This window comes from Schistocerca nitens, chromosome 6 (genome assembly GCF_023898315.1).
Source record: "Schistocerca nitens isolate TAMUIC-IGC-003100 chromosome 6, iqSchNite1.1, whole genome shotgun sequence".
Taxonomy (NCBI): Eukaryota; Metazoa; Arthropoda; class Insecta; order Orthoptera; family Acrididae; genus Schistocerca; species Schistocerca nitens.
In genome coordinates this window covers 587980353-587994502 of record NC_064619.1, presented here as the reverse complement: position 1 = coordinate 587994502, position 14150 = coordinate 587980353, and the positions used below count along the sequence as shown (strand labels likewise).

General features: G+C 44.5%; 1 protein-coding gene across 2 annotated transcripts in view; it reads right to left on the bottom strand.

Moving 5' to 3' along the window:
• Positions 1 to 11897, bottom strand: part of LOC126262230 (protein grainyhead) — a 333250-nt gene extending 321353 nt beyond the window's left edge. Inside the window, exon 1 of one of the 2 annotated variants that reach the window (XM_049958688.1) lies at positions 11655 to 11897. Coding sequence is in view for 1 of the 2 variants with exons in the window: in XM_049958685.1 (XP_049814642.1) it covers positions 8124 to 8155 (32 nt within the window). In the remaining variant the exon portion in view is untranslated. Of the gene's footprint in view, positions 1 to 8123; positions 8550 to 11654 lie in introns of those variants that run through there. The other variant, XM_049958685.1, reaches the window with a different exon arrangement.
• Positions 11898 to 14150: the final 2253 nt, after the last annotated feature.

The window sequence follows — 14150 nt, the reverse complement described above, 5'->3', positions numbered from 1 at the left end:
GCGGCTTTGTCGTAACTCCTGATATTATCATCAGCGCTACAGACACACAGAAAAAATAAGTCCAACAACAGTTAATCCTAGATTACTAAACCCTTGTAAAATTTACGAGTGCAGTTGGCACAAATTCGCGGTTCCCGCTACTCTGGTATTGTAAGTATAGAGTGTGAAACAGGTCATTTTGTACTTATTTTTTATGTGGCATACCACTGGCGACCTTCTAATTATAATTAATTAGTGCATAAACTATAAATTATGACTTCTTTCGAATAAAATATGGAGTAGTACGATGGTGTACTGTCTCACACCGCTATTTAATATATCGGCATTACCGACATTACAAGGCAAAGCGAGCAAGAAAATCTCTTATGAGATATGCTTAGAGTTATCGTCACTAGCTGCAGACGGGGAACGTCCCTGGTTCGATTCACAACACACAACATCTTCTTTTTCTGCTCTTGGTATTTTTGTGACAATGTCCACTCTGTCTCGTTAGGTCAATGAGATACCTCTTGAACAAATAAACATTGGCATCAGCATTAAAAATCTTGATTAAATGGAACAAGTAGAGAAATGACTAATTGAAGGGTGAGACAAGGATGTAGACCATCAACCACTACATTTTTTATGCGTATATTGACGAACTCTGTGGCAAAGGAAGCTTAAAGTTAACATCTGGATTAAGTTAATCTCAACAAGAAAGGTAGGTAGATAAGGTACTAATTATGCATGACCAGTTAATATACTGACAATGACCAATACGTGCCTTTTGTTAAATGTGGAAGAACTGTCATTTGAAAATACCGGTATATTACTCAATTTGTCACCGTCAGAAGAGAATGGTATTTAGTCATGGGAAGAAGCACAAAGGTAGTATCAAGGCGGAAGGTTGCACTATGGTGCAAGTAATTCGATACTTATTTGGTCGCCGTCTCTCTCAAAGTTGGCATATACGCACCCATCTGGACCTCAACATATGGTGTTAGAGTCACCTTTGTTCGTAACCACAAATACATATCATATACCATATCAACACACTGTGATAGTTAAGGCTTTGGGTTTATTTTCCGAAACAGCAGGTATCAAAACAACTTCTGACAGTCTCGACTTAAATTTCCTGCAGTTCACCTAAATCATTTCATGCGAATGCTTGGATAATTCCATAAACACAACCATGTACATGCTAGTGTGTTACGGCGCTATTGACTCACATGTCGACAGGGTGCTCACGTGCAACGTTAACGTTTTCTTCTTTCCATATAAGCAATAATCATGTGTTTAATCTGTCTACTGCTGTATATCTTAATCAGTGTCCACTTGGAAGGAAGCTAATAGCGTCCTCCTTAGATTTATCGGCCACATACCCACTAATAAATTCATCACCTTCAAGGGACAGCATATAAAAGACAGGAAAAACAGTAATGAGACCTAGAATGACTCTTTCTTATGCCAACAGTTGCACAGGCTGAATGTAAAGCGGCTTTCCATGAGTCCAATGATAATCAGATTTCCTAGAATAATTTCATAAAAATAATTAAGCGGGATCTTTCTCAAAACTTGTTGTACTTTTACTTTGAAAGAGCTGTTCTTTCAAACAAATATCGCTGGTATCCTATACAGATTTCCAGAATAGGTCGACGCACAGCTTCCCGTGACGGAAACCACCGAACAAACAGTCGAAAAGTGTCGGTTCATCCACTTGTTCAATTAAAAAGATGTTTCACTTAAATTAACCTACAGCTACATGTTGAACTGCCGTAAACCAAATCGGGTTATAAAATTTGTCCGGATTTAATCTATTAAGAAATTCAGCACTTAATTTCATTTGAGTTTTCTATAGTAAGACAGTGTGATGTAGGTGTAAATTTGTACCAGAATATGGCGATTCAATAAATGCAGCGGAGATGTACTCATGTAATACTTATGTCCACAGGAAGATTAACCTTAAATTGCTGGAAATTGCTAACATTGCTCGATCTGCTTTTCCATCTTGCTTCTTTATTGAGCGACTATACATCCTCACAAGTACCGATGTTCTCCACCGAATCACTCGTGTCGTTGAAATAAAACCGCAGCATTAGATTATTATTAACAGTTAGCAAAATGACAGATCTGGTTGCTCAAAATCTCTTACATTCGACGATAAGGTGGTGGAAGAGATAATTTGTAATCTTCTAAGATCATGCCATTTACTTGCGGTTTTATCTTAATGCCAATAATTGAGCCACACGCTATATCAGCACGGTATAGAATAGGCGTGCATTGAGTGTTCTCTTGCTTTCAAGGAGGGAAAATCTCGTATACCATATCTTTGTGTTAAATAACTATCTGCACAATTCATACCATTAACTGGCGGTACACAAAAAAACCGCTAGAACTACAGGCTTGGGCTGGCTGTGTTCACCGGGTAGCCTACACAGATAGCAGTCAGGCGCACGCAGTGCCCGCAAAACTCATGAGTGAATTTTATAACAAGTTTGTTGCGCTTAACACAGTCCCACGAATCCTAAACCGAGATTATCGCGCATGCCTACATTCTAGATTCACGATGAACAAATAAATTAAATAAGGTAAATAAATTCCCACAATATACCAAAACAACGAGACCAAATTAGCGTCTGCATATCCACACACGTCTCTTAATTTATTTAAAAGCACCAGTGAACACACTCTCAAGCGATCATAAAACAATCACAGCATAGCTATCTAAGAGAATTAACAACAAACATCCCCCAAGCATACAGAACTACGCTGGAAAAAAGACATGGTAGCTTGTGGGAATGCTATAAAGGTATTGTCCGGAAAAAAAAAAAAAAAATTAGCGTACGTTGTATAAGCGGCAACAATTTTACAACACTTGATATACGAAAATTATGGGGGACACAAACAGAGAATGAGATTTCAGCAAACTTCACTATTAAAACGTCTGATACGCGATAAAAAATAAAGTAAAAGCTTATTCATTTATTGTTTCTATCTAAGATAATGACAAGGAATAGTAATTATTCTCCTTGCTGTCAAAGAACGAATAAGAGAGGCATCATTACTTTGGTCGTGAGCAGTAAATTTTGGTGACAGCAAAAGGGTACTCCCATGTCGTCACAGGATCGGTTAAGAAGCGACAGCACGTGGTGTGGCATTAACGTAAAGCTGTGCAACAGCGTGAGAAATTCCTAAAATCCCATTCAATGACGTATCGTCAGTGACATTGATTATTTGCACACTTCATATCGCGAAGCTAGGGAGGCTATATTTCTCTGGCTAGGAATTGGCAGCTGCCAGCGGCACTGTACATAGCCTCAAAGCGACTGCTTCGCACGGCTTGTGCTGCTACCTGGCGGAAGGGCGCCGAACACTCGCCACCCTGTTACGTAAAAGGCCCGCCCCGGAAGAAACTGCGCGGCTTAGCAACTGCCTGTCATTTCTCGCACAAAAACTTCTTATTGCCCAAACACCGTAACTACATATCCGACGATAAATAAAAGCAGAAGGAAAAAACTACGGGACATCATACTTTGAAAACACTAGAAGTGTTGCAATTTTCAAATGAATTGTTCTACAGGCAACGCGAAAGTGGACTTATAACAGAGACAAGAACTTATACTGAACTGAGATGGCAGAGAACAACGCAAATTGATTAATCGAAGATGTGTCACCTGAGCATGGAAATCAGTCTCCTAAATAAAATATAACAGAAATTTAAAAAAATAAGAAACTTAGTTTTACACGTGCATAAAAATTTATTTCATGGTTTCTGTCCTCGCGTTATTTTGAAAGGCTTGTTGCTGTTGTGGTCTTCAGTCCGAAGACAAGTTTGATGCAGCTCTCCACACTACTCTATTTTGTGCAAGCCTCTTCATCTCCGTATAACTATTGCAGTCTACATCCTTTTGGACCCACTTAGCGTGTTAATCTCTTGGTCTCCTTCTACAATTTTTTACGCCCCCCCCCCCTGTCCACCACACGCAAATACACAAGTCCCTCTAATACTAAATTGTTGATCCCTTGATATCTCAGAACATGTCCTATAAACCGACCCCCTTGTTTAGTCAAATAATGTCACAAATTTCTTTTCTCCTCAGATCTTCTCATTACCTCCTTAATTGTTATATGGTTTACCCATCTGATGTTCTGCGTCTTTCTGTAGCATAACACTACGAAACCTTCTATTCGCCGGCCGAAGTGGCCGCGCGGTTCTGGCGCTGCAGTCTGAAACCGCGAGACCGCTACGGTCGCAGGTTCGAATCCTGCCTCGGGCGTGGATGTGTGTGATGTCCTTAGGTTAGTTAGGTTTAACTAGTTCTAAGTTCTAGGGGACTAATGACCTCAGCAGTTGAGTCCCGTAGTGCTCAGTGCCATTGCCACCTTCTATTCACCTCTTATATGGACAATTTATCATCCACGTTTCATTTCCAGACGAGGCTACACTGCAGACAAATACCTACAGAAAAGATTTCCTAACATCTAAATCTATATTACATTTCAACAATTTTTTCTTTTTGTAGAAACTCTTCTTACAATTGCCAGTCTGCATTTTATATCCTCTCTACCTCGATCTTCACCAGTTATGTTACCGCCCAAAAATCAGAATTCATGTGCTACCCTTAGTGACTCGTTTCCTAACCTAATTACCCGTGCGTCGCCTGATTTCATTCGACTTCATGCCATTACTGTTGTTTCGTTTTTGTTAATCTTCATCTTGTATGATTGTTGTATAGCGATTGTCGAACCAGAACGATTAACTGCATGTGGCGTCACTGACGGAACTCCGAGTTTCGAATCTTAAGCGTGGTTTCGTGGACTACATCTAACTAATCAGAAGAGGAATATTTATTAAACAAGGACAGTTTGCTCGCTGTCGATTATAAATAAGAAACAAACTACAAAAATATATTATATGACGACAGAGGAAGGTGCGTCATAGCAAAATAGCTCCTGTACCTGCACATTTCCGGCAACACTATTGTAGCTGTTTGGCAGGGCATTAATGGTTCACGCGTAAGTGGACAGTCCATTGATTCCTGAATGGCGTCAGTAAATGCTTCTGTTTGTCGCTGGTGAAACACGGTGGCAAGACAGACCGCAACAACACCGAAGCATACACAATAACAAACCATCAATCACGTCGCGAAAAATCAGAAATCGTAGTAACAACAATGCTTATTAGAAAGCAAACACGTCATGGTTTTCATCAGTTTCTTTCATAGTTCTGAACAGTCAAACACGGTTGTACACACGAGCGGAACGTGCGCTAATTCTTCCCACGCGATCACCGCTGTAGTTTCCCTAGAGCACGTTTTACGGGAAGCTCTACTAGAAAACACCCTAGGCATCTGTTTATATCAACAGAAAGTACATCAAGTACCGAAACATTCCGGACTAGTGACAGTTTTATGTCTGAATTCAGCCTAATTTTGAAGGCAATCACGGGATCAGGGAATAGCGTTAAAGGCAACAAGGTGATCAAAAACGCAACAAAATTGTATTATATTTCGAATGATATACAAAAAATATTCTAGGAAGTACGAAAACATGTGGTATTTTATCTCTCGAGAATTGTCTTACTGGCAACGCGACAGAATGGAGTAATACTATAGCTAGCGCGTTTCGATTAAACGGCTTGAGAGATACTCCGAAACTCATGATACCATCGTCGCAGACAACAGATATGTATTATTGGTTTCCTTCTCTGAAGCAGTTGTGGCTGTCGTGGGGGAAAAAGACGATATTCATCCTTTCGCATACGTCTAATCTCGCTGATATTTGCTTTGAGGTCCTTACGAGTGTCACATAACAGAGCCAGCACATCATCCTAAACTTGCCTCATGAAGTCAGATGACAATGCACAGCAATGTTTGCTTGGTTGTACGGAAACAAGCAATAGATACAACATACTAGGATTACACGACGTTTTATCGTAATGCGCTTGGGCGGTGGTACTTTTTGTTATGGTAAGTGCGCTCTGTTCGCTAGCTTCTCCTGTTTGGGATCAGATGACCGTCATGGGTGCTTTGAATGAGCGGGGAAGAGACACAGAAATGCTCAAAAAATAGCAGTGAAATTCAGTACAAAAATGATGTGGACATTACGAAAAGATTTTTCTCTGAATATTCAATCTCCCAAGATCAGTGAATAAAGCCGTTACTCCTCCCCATACACATATCATGGTTAGTGACATAATTGAGAAATTTGAGGAAGTATAAACACGTGACAGAGTCCTTTTCATGCGTACGTACCTAAATATATTAGGAACTGACATACGTTATGCTGAGATACTCTATAGCCTTCGCCATATGAGCAATGCAAAAGCACATAAAGATTCGGGCGAGAAAGACGTTTTTCTTCTTTTTTTTATAATTAAGCTCACGTTTGTATCTCGCATCAATGTGATTAGTATAACGATTTTAAACTGTCTCGGATACAGCTTCTCGTAACTTGCCATTAGCACTTTGCGCGCGAAAAGTTTCCCGCCTAAGACCACTAGAGCAGCTATACTGAATAAATTGCTCATTTATAAGGCTAGAGCTAAGTTTTTCACATTGATATGCTAGTAGGCTTTATTAAGGCTTTAATAAAAGACTCGTATTCACAACTTCGTGTCACAGAGAAGCTATACATTCTCAACATCGTTGCGATGAACACTAAAACACTGATGTTACCAACGGAACAGGCGGGACAATGACTACGTTTTAGGCACACAAGAAATTTGCAATTTTGCGACGTTAGCAGTCACGCGCCAAACCGCAAAAAAATATTGGGCGCAAGAAAATACTGAACTATTGAACGAAACTGACCGCTGCTAGCCACTGTTTTTAAAAGCATTTATTTATATACCGCACTACTTTCTGAATCTCTCTGTCTTCAGTGGAGACATACACATATTATGTCGTAACATTTCCATGTTTATGAGATTTGCTCGTAAGTAAGAGTGACGCTAACTGTGAAAATATTTTTAAGAGAAATCATCAAATCCCTCGTCAGTTCTCGTTTGACACATCGATAATAACAATACGTAAATATGAAACGGCTGAACAAAAAGTGAAGATGTTGTCGCTGAGGATAAGAAAGCTCAAAACCGGTGATGTTGATCATTTATTCAAATGACCCAGCATCTGTTTCGAAATGACAGTGGCATCTATTGAGACTTCAACAAAAGAATTCGACTCGCAATGTCGTTGCCTAATACACGCTATCGGCATTGTTGCGACGAATACTAGAAAATTGGCGTTACCACTCCACACTGACACACGGAAGCATGTATTTAAAGGGACGATCAGTATGTTTCAGGCAAACGAGAAATTTGCAATTGTGTGACACAACCAAATATGGACAAAAAACCGATGACGTACTGGATGAAACAGACAACAGCTAGGCACAAGTTTTTGCCATTTATTGATACAGCACACTAGTTTAGTCATCCCTCACTTCTTCACTGGAGGCAAATGTTTTACGTCTATAAATTTCGATTTTTGTGTGACTGTATCGTGGAAAAGAGCGACAATGATTATAACGGATTTTTTTATACACTTGTTGGTCGTCACTTGTGTCGTTGATGACGATATACAATACACAGACGTGAAGATGCTGCACAAAAATGTGAATGGTTCAAATGGTTCAAATGGCTCTGAGCACTATGGGACTTAACTACTGAGGTCATCAGTCCCCTAGAACTTAGAACTACTTAAACCTAACTAACCTAAGGACATCACACACATCCATGCCGAAGGCAGGATTCGAACCTGCGACCGTAGCGGTCACGCGGTTCCAAACTGACGCGCTTAGAACCGCACGGCCACACCGGCCGGCAAAAATGTGAATGTTTCGATATTAAATATACGTATGCCCACTGAAGATTAGAGAGCTCAATTGTTGCTGGTCATCTAAATAAATGGCCAAAAACGTCAAAATTAGTCGATTTCACATCTAGTCAGTGGCGTTTCTAGTTACGGAGCGGTTCACACACGTTAGGGATACAGTATCGAGCCTGCTGGAAACACAAGAACGCACCTCGTCCGTCTCATAGGATCGGCAAATAATTTACACAGTCGGCTCTTCTCTGCTGCACGTGTCGACACACGGAAACGACTTGGCGTCGACGGCTGGCAGTTCCCGGCGCCACGACTTACCACAGGTGGCGGTACAGATGGTTGGGGTACATGGCGCGCAGGCTGTGAGCTCAGCGGTCTAGAGAGCGGTGGTCAGCCGCGTGCAGGCGCGAGCGCCCGAGTCCATGTCGCCGCCGGGCCGCGTCCCTCGCTCCTGCCGCCGCACTCGCTGTATCGCCCCGTGCTCCGGCCTCCGCTCGCATTCGCAGCACACAAACACTCGCGCTGGAAATCGTTCGCACTGGTCACTCGCGGATCCGACTTGTTCCGGCTGAAACGCGCACTCGCCCACGTGTTGCTGCTCCGGTCGTCACTGAAGAGACTGCGCGGTCCAGCCGGATCGTGCCGTCACGTGGACACGAGTGGATGTGGTGCGTACGCGGAAGTGCGTGTCGCCGGGTGCGTGTCCACGTGAGCGTCGGCAGAGCGTGTGACTCGGCTGGTCGTGGGGCTTGCACTGGCCCCGCTAGCCCGGCCGGCGCCGCTACGTGCGGTCGGCAGGGGGCGAAGGGGGAGGGGGGGGGGACCTACCTGGGGGTCACCGCGGCCCGGCCAGCGGCGACACCACCCTATTCACTCTGCTCCCCCCCCCCCCCTCTCCTCACCCGACCCGTGTCCATCGTATTCTTCTCTAACCAACCCCCACCTCCTCCATATTGCCTCCCTCCTGTCTCCACTTCCTACTCTTCGGCGCGCGATATCACTGAGCTCGACCGGCCGGCAAAAACACAGCGGCGCATAAATTACCACTTGTCACGATGGGCATTCGCCCCCCCCCCCCCAATACCCCACAAGCCGCACTACGCGAGGAAATAGCCGCTGCACCCCTTGTTGCATGCTAGTGGGGGGGGGGGGGGGGGGGGAGGGAAGAAGCCGGGAAAACCCACGTCGGCTCATCCACAGCCTGGAAGTGGAATCACATTCATCCTTCTAAGAAGTGCCGCTTCTCAACAGGGCCCTGATCACTACCAGCGGAAATGAAGCTATAAGCAGTAGCCCCAACTCTTCCCTTCCCCTATCTTTTACATCTCCTTTCCTTAACCATGTAGTCTTAAACATCGCTGTTTTATAAATTACGAACAACTTCAGTTGGAAAGACGACATAGATAATATTGTGGGGAAGGCGAGCCAAAGGTTGCGTTTCATTGGCAGGACACTCAGAAGATGCAACAAGTCCACTAAAGAGACAGCTTACACTACACTCGTTCGTCCTCTGTTAGAATATTGCTGCGCGTTGTGGGATCCTTACCAGGTGGGATTGACGGAGGACATCGAAAAGGTGCAAAAAAGGGCAGCTCGTTTTGTATTATCACGTAATAGGGGAGAGAGTGTGGCAGATATGATACGCAAGTTGGGATGGAAGTCATTAAAGCAAAGACGTTTTACGTCGCGGTGAGATCTATTTACGAAATTTCAGTCACCAACTTTCTCTTCCGAATGCGAAAATATTTTGTTGAGCCCAACCGACATAGGTAGGAATGATCATCAAAATAAAATAAGAGAAATCAGAGCTCGAACAGAAAGGTTTAGGTGTTCGTTTTTCCCGCGCGCTGTTCGGGAGTGGAATGGTAGAGAGATAGTATGATTGTGGTTCGATGAACCCTCTGCCAAGCACTTAAATGTGAATTGCAGAGTAATCATGTAGATGTAGAAATGTAACAGGAATGACTAGCGTAGTTGACGACGACTTCGCACAATTGACCCACTATTTCTCCATAAGCTTCCCAATAGTAGGAGTGTTATCTGTCACTTACCACTTCCTCTGTGGCGGTATTCGTTAAATTTAAAAAGGTCGAGCTTCTCCGTGGTTCGGAGTCGGTGTTAAACCGTACATCGTCCAGGAAGGGGCTGGGGGAGTTCATTAGTCGGAGGCAGGTAATGGCATACTGCCTCCTAGCACAGCACTGTGGAGTTGAAACTAACCTTCTTGCTGATGACAACTTTGCCTTAGGCAGTTTAGAAACTAAATCCAGAAGACAACACACATTTCTCATAAAAGTTTAAGTAATTCTCCCATGACAATGCGTGTAACAGTCCACAAAATAAATTTCACACCTATCAAGAAAATCTGAGGCGACGTTGTGATAAATATATGAATGTCATCGTAAACGGTGAATAACACTTATTCTTTCACACTGAAGTAGGATGACGTAAATTTTTCCATGTGAAATTTAACTCAGTAACTAAATAGCTAGTTCCAGAAAAATGAACAGTACCGTACATAATTATTTTGAATGGTTGTGGTGGTCCTTCCTCGCTGTCACGATCTTCTCCTGCTGACACGATGCTTGTTGCGTACACATTACCTAAGAACGGCAAAGCAGGTTTCGTTAAAGTTTCCGGGACTGGTATAATTGATAGAAGATCCCACTCTTCTAAGCAAAAATTTTGGCGCCTAATCTATTAGTACTTGCTTGGCGCTGCAAACTCAGCCTCAGATGTGAAACCACAGCTCGCATCACTAGACAAGAATGAACAGATTTATCTTGGAAATGTTATTAGAATAATGTGTGGACTCAGTAGCGCATCAGTACCATGGGAAATATGTCTTTTAAGAAAGCATGGTGTTAAAAATCCCGACGAGGCCATTGAAATCGGGAGTATTATCCACGGATGGAGTAGGAACCATCTAGACGTTCACCTCGAGTGATACCGCAGACAGCCTAAAGCAACACTGTTGCGTCCGGATAAATATTACAACATATCGTTAGGTCATTACCCGAACATCTATATGTGTCAGAAAATCGCCCAGAACATTGTGACGAAAAGCAGAAAATATTCGCAGCTAACAGAACGCCATAGCTCACCAGCCATCGTTATGAAACGGTCTAGAGTATTGTTAGAACTCCCCAAAAGATCTAATGTCGTTTAGAAATTCTTCTTCGCTCACAAGGCTTCTCAGAAAATTGCACAGTTTTAGCGGTACGAATTCCACTGGTGGACCCGACAACATTGTTGTGTTGGGTGCTGTGAAAACTTTAGGATTGATACCACATTTCGTATGCTTCATGTCCAGTAAAGAAAAGTGAACGTGGTAACGCTGAGGTATATGTAAATTACGTAAGAACAAAGTAAACCAAGCTTCGGTGGAAGCTGTGATAGAGTGATGATGTGTGGCGGCCTGTGACATGTTAATTGTGGCGGTCAGCGAAACGGCTTAACAAACCATTTACAGTTGCATATCTGTCGGTGTTTTTGCGATTCTGGCCACGTAGTACTGAGCTCCCAAAATGTACAGAGATTTTTACGAAAATCAGACTTCCGCTGTAGTAAACCACGTGGACTGAATGAAAAGTATTGCAGTATTTCTTCTGGCATCTGCCAACATCTGTAGTCAGTTGCCGATAAATTTGTTCTCGTACTCGGACGCGTGGTCGCGAGTCGTCGCCTGAAGAAGAGCGCCAGTGCGATAGTAACAAACGTCGAAGTAGCGCGAATCGGAATCCTTCTGGAAAACGCAGGCAGGAAAACACAAAATCTCATTCAAGCTAAGGGCTCATCATGCTAGGTTTTTATTTCAGGGGAGGAGATGGCTAAATTGCGTGCAGGTACCTGACACCGGCGTGTTTTGCCGGCTACTCCGCACCGGCTCAAAACGTGACAGAGTGGGGGAACACAAACTTCCTCCCGTCGCACTGCAGTCTCGATCACCGGTTAGCACTGTCAGGTAGGCGGCACATACACAAACACACACTGCGCGCGGGCGGGACGCACGCCGGCGTCGCGTCACGTTGTTGTGTTGCGGTCAGCCTCCGGCGGTCCAGACGTGACAGGAGCGATGCGCGCAGCGACGGAAGCGCGTGCGCACTGTACGCCCGGCGTGAGGTGCGCGCCGACCCGGGCCCCTGTGCTGCCGCCTGGCGGCGCGCGAGCCGAAACTTCACCCCCCACCACCGCAACCGCCGCCGCGGCCAGTCTGGACACGGTTGACACTGGGCGGGCGAGTTAACTGTAAGCCGGCCGCTCCCTCCGCTATCTGTCGCGCGTCTTCCGCCAGAGACACTTGGCCGCTGCTTCCTACCCCCTAGCAGGACACTGCACACAGTGATCGGTTTTACAACTGCTCTAGCATGCGCGGATCTAAGGGCGGTGGAGCAAGTCACGGACCCCATCACCCCCGCAAAAAAAAGAAAAAAAAAACATGTAGAAAAACGATAATACAGGGTGTTCGAAAAGTCTTTCTCTGATTACATAAATTGATAACTCAGGCTAGAAGTAAGATACGAATATGAAACTGGTGTCTAATTGTTTACAAACTATCAAAATTTTTTTCACACATCAGTAAACTTCCACATGAGTACCCTTGGTAGCACGCAGCAAATCTAGGCGATATTCAATTTCCTTCCACACATTAGCCAACATCACTGGAGGGATCGATTCAACGACTGTGGTTATCCGTTGCGTAGGGTTTCAAGATCTGGTACATGTGTTCGTTAGACCTCGTCCTTGACATAACCCCATAAAAAGAAGTCTAATGTGGCTATGCCAGGAGAGCGTGGAGGCCAAACCGTTGGCCCATCACGACCAATCCATCGCCCAGGAAAGGTCACATCGAGATAGGCACGGACGTCCAAACCCCAATGAGGCGGTGAACCGTCTTGCTGAAACAAGACATCGGGGTGATACTGAAACAGCTGAGGAATAGCATACAGTTGCAACATGTCCAGATACACTGCAGATGTGATGGTAGCCTCAGCGAAGAAGAATGGCCCGATAATTCGATCTTGCAATAGCGCGCACCAAACATTCACCTTTGGACTGCCTCTGGTGCACCCCATGACCTCGCCAGGGAGTTGTGAACCCCAAATGAGCACGTTATGGCGATTCACTACTCCACTGACAAAAAAGGTCGCTTCGTCGGAAAAGGCAATTCGTCTGAGATAACCATCATCGCCGTCAATACGTGATAGCATTTCGACCGCAAAGTCATATCGACGTGCACTGTCATTGGGCAACAATGGAAGTGGAAGTTTACTGATGTGTGAAAAAAAACTTTGATAGTTTGTAAACAATTAGACACCAGTTTCATATCTGTATCGTACTTCTAGCCTGAGTTATCAATTTTCGTAATCAGGGAAAGACTTTTCGGACACACTGTATATGCTAAAGTATACAAATTTCTCAGCAATCCCGTGGAGGATGAAGTAGCATAAAATCTAAGGATTCCCGAGAACGGCAACAAACGCTAGAAAATTACAAACTCCGTTTCAGTCTCTTGCCTATGTGGATGATTTGCGTCCTCACCGACAGGTAAAGGCACCGATTCACAGCTGATCGAACCTGCTTCCGACAGCAACACCGATACGGTGAGTCCAAATATAGGACGGTTAAACCAAAGGACCCTGGATATGCCGAGGCAGAAAGGGGTGGAACATCACCCACAAAGCGAAAAATTACAGAAAGACTGAACGTCAAGCTGGTGAGAGTTCAATTTTTTTAGATTTTGCCATTGGAATAAAGTACAACAGCCATCAGCTTCAAATTTTTCGGAAGCCTACACAACACACACTATCATTCGCAGCTCCTCCTGTCACCCCACACTCCACAGAATGGCAGCATTCCGGCATGTGATCAACAGAGCTATCCAACTACCACTATTCTATTCTATCGCTTGAGCCTTGTCCTGCAGTTGCGCAGGGTCAGCCATCGTTAACCGGATTTGGCATGTTAATGGTTAAGGGGTGGCCGGATGCCCTTCCTGCCGCCACCCCGTACCCCCCCCCCCCCCCCCCCCCCCCGCTCTGGGACGGAATGAGTGTATTATCCCAACTGTCTGCGTCGAGTGTGATCCATGGAATAATGCGAAAGTGTTCAGATGTCTGCGAGCCATGTAACTCAGGCGGAACAAGGGGACCAGCCCGGTATTTACCTAGCAGGATGTGTAAAACCGCCTAAAAACCACATCCAGGCTGGCCGGCACATCCGCCCTCGTCGTTAATCCGCCGGGCGGATTCGGTCCGGGGCTGGCGCGCCTACCCGAGTCCAGGAAGCAGCGCGTTAGCGCGCTCGTCTACCCTGGCGGGTTAGCGATCCAACTACCACTCTCTG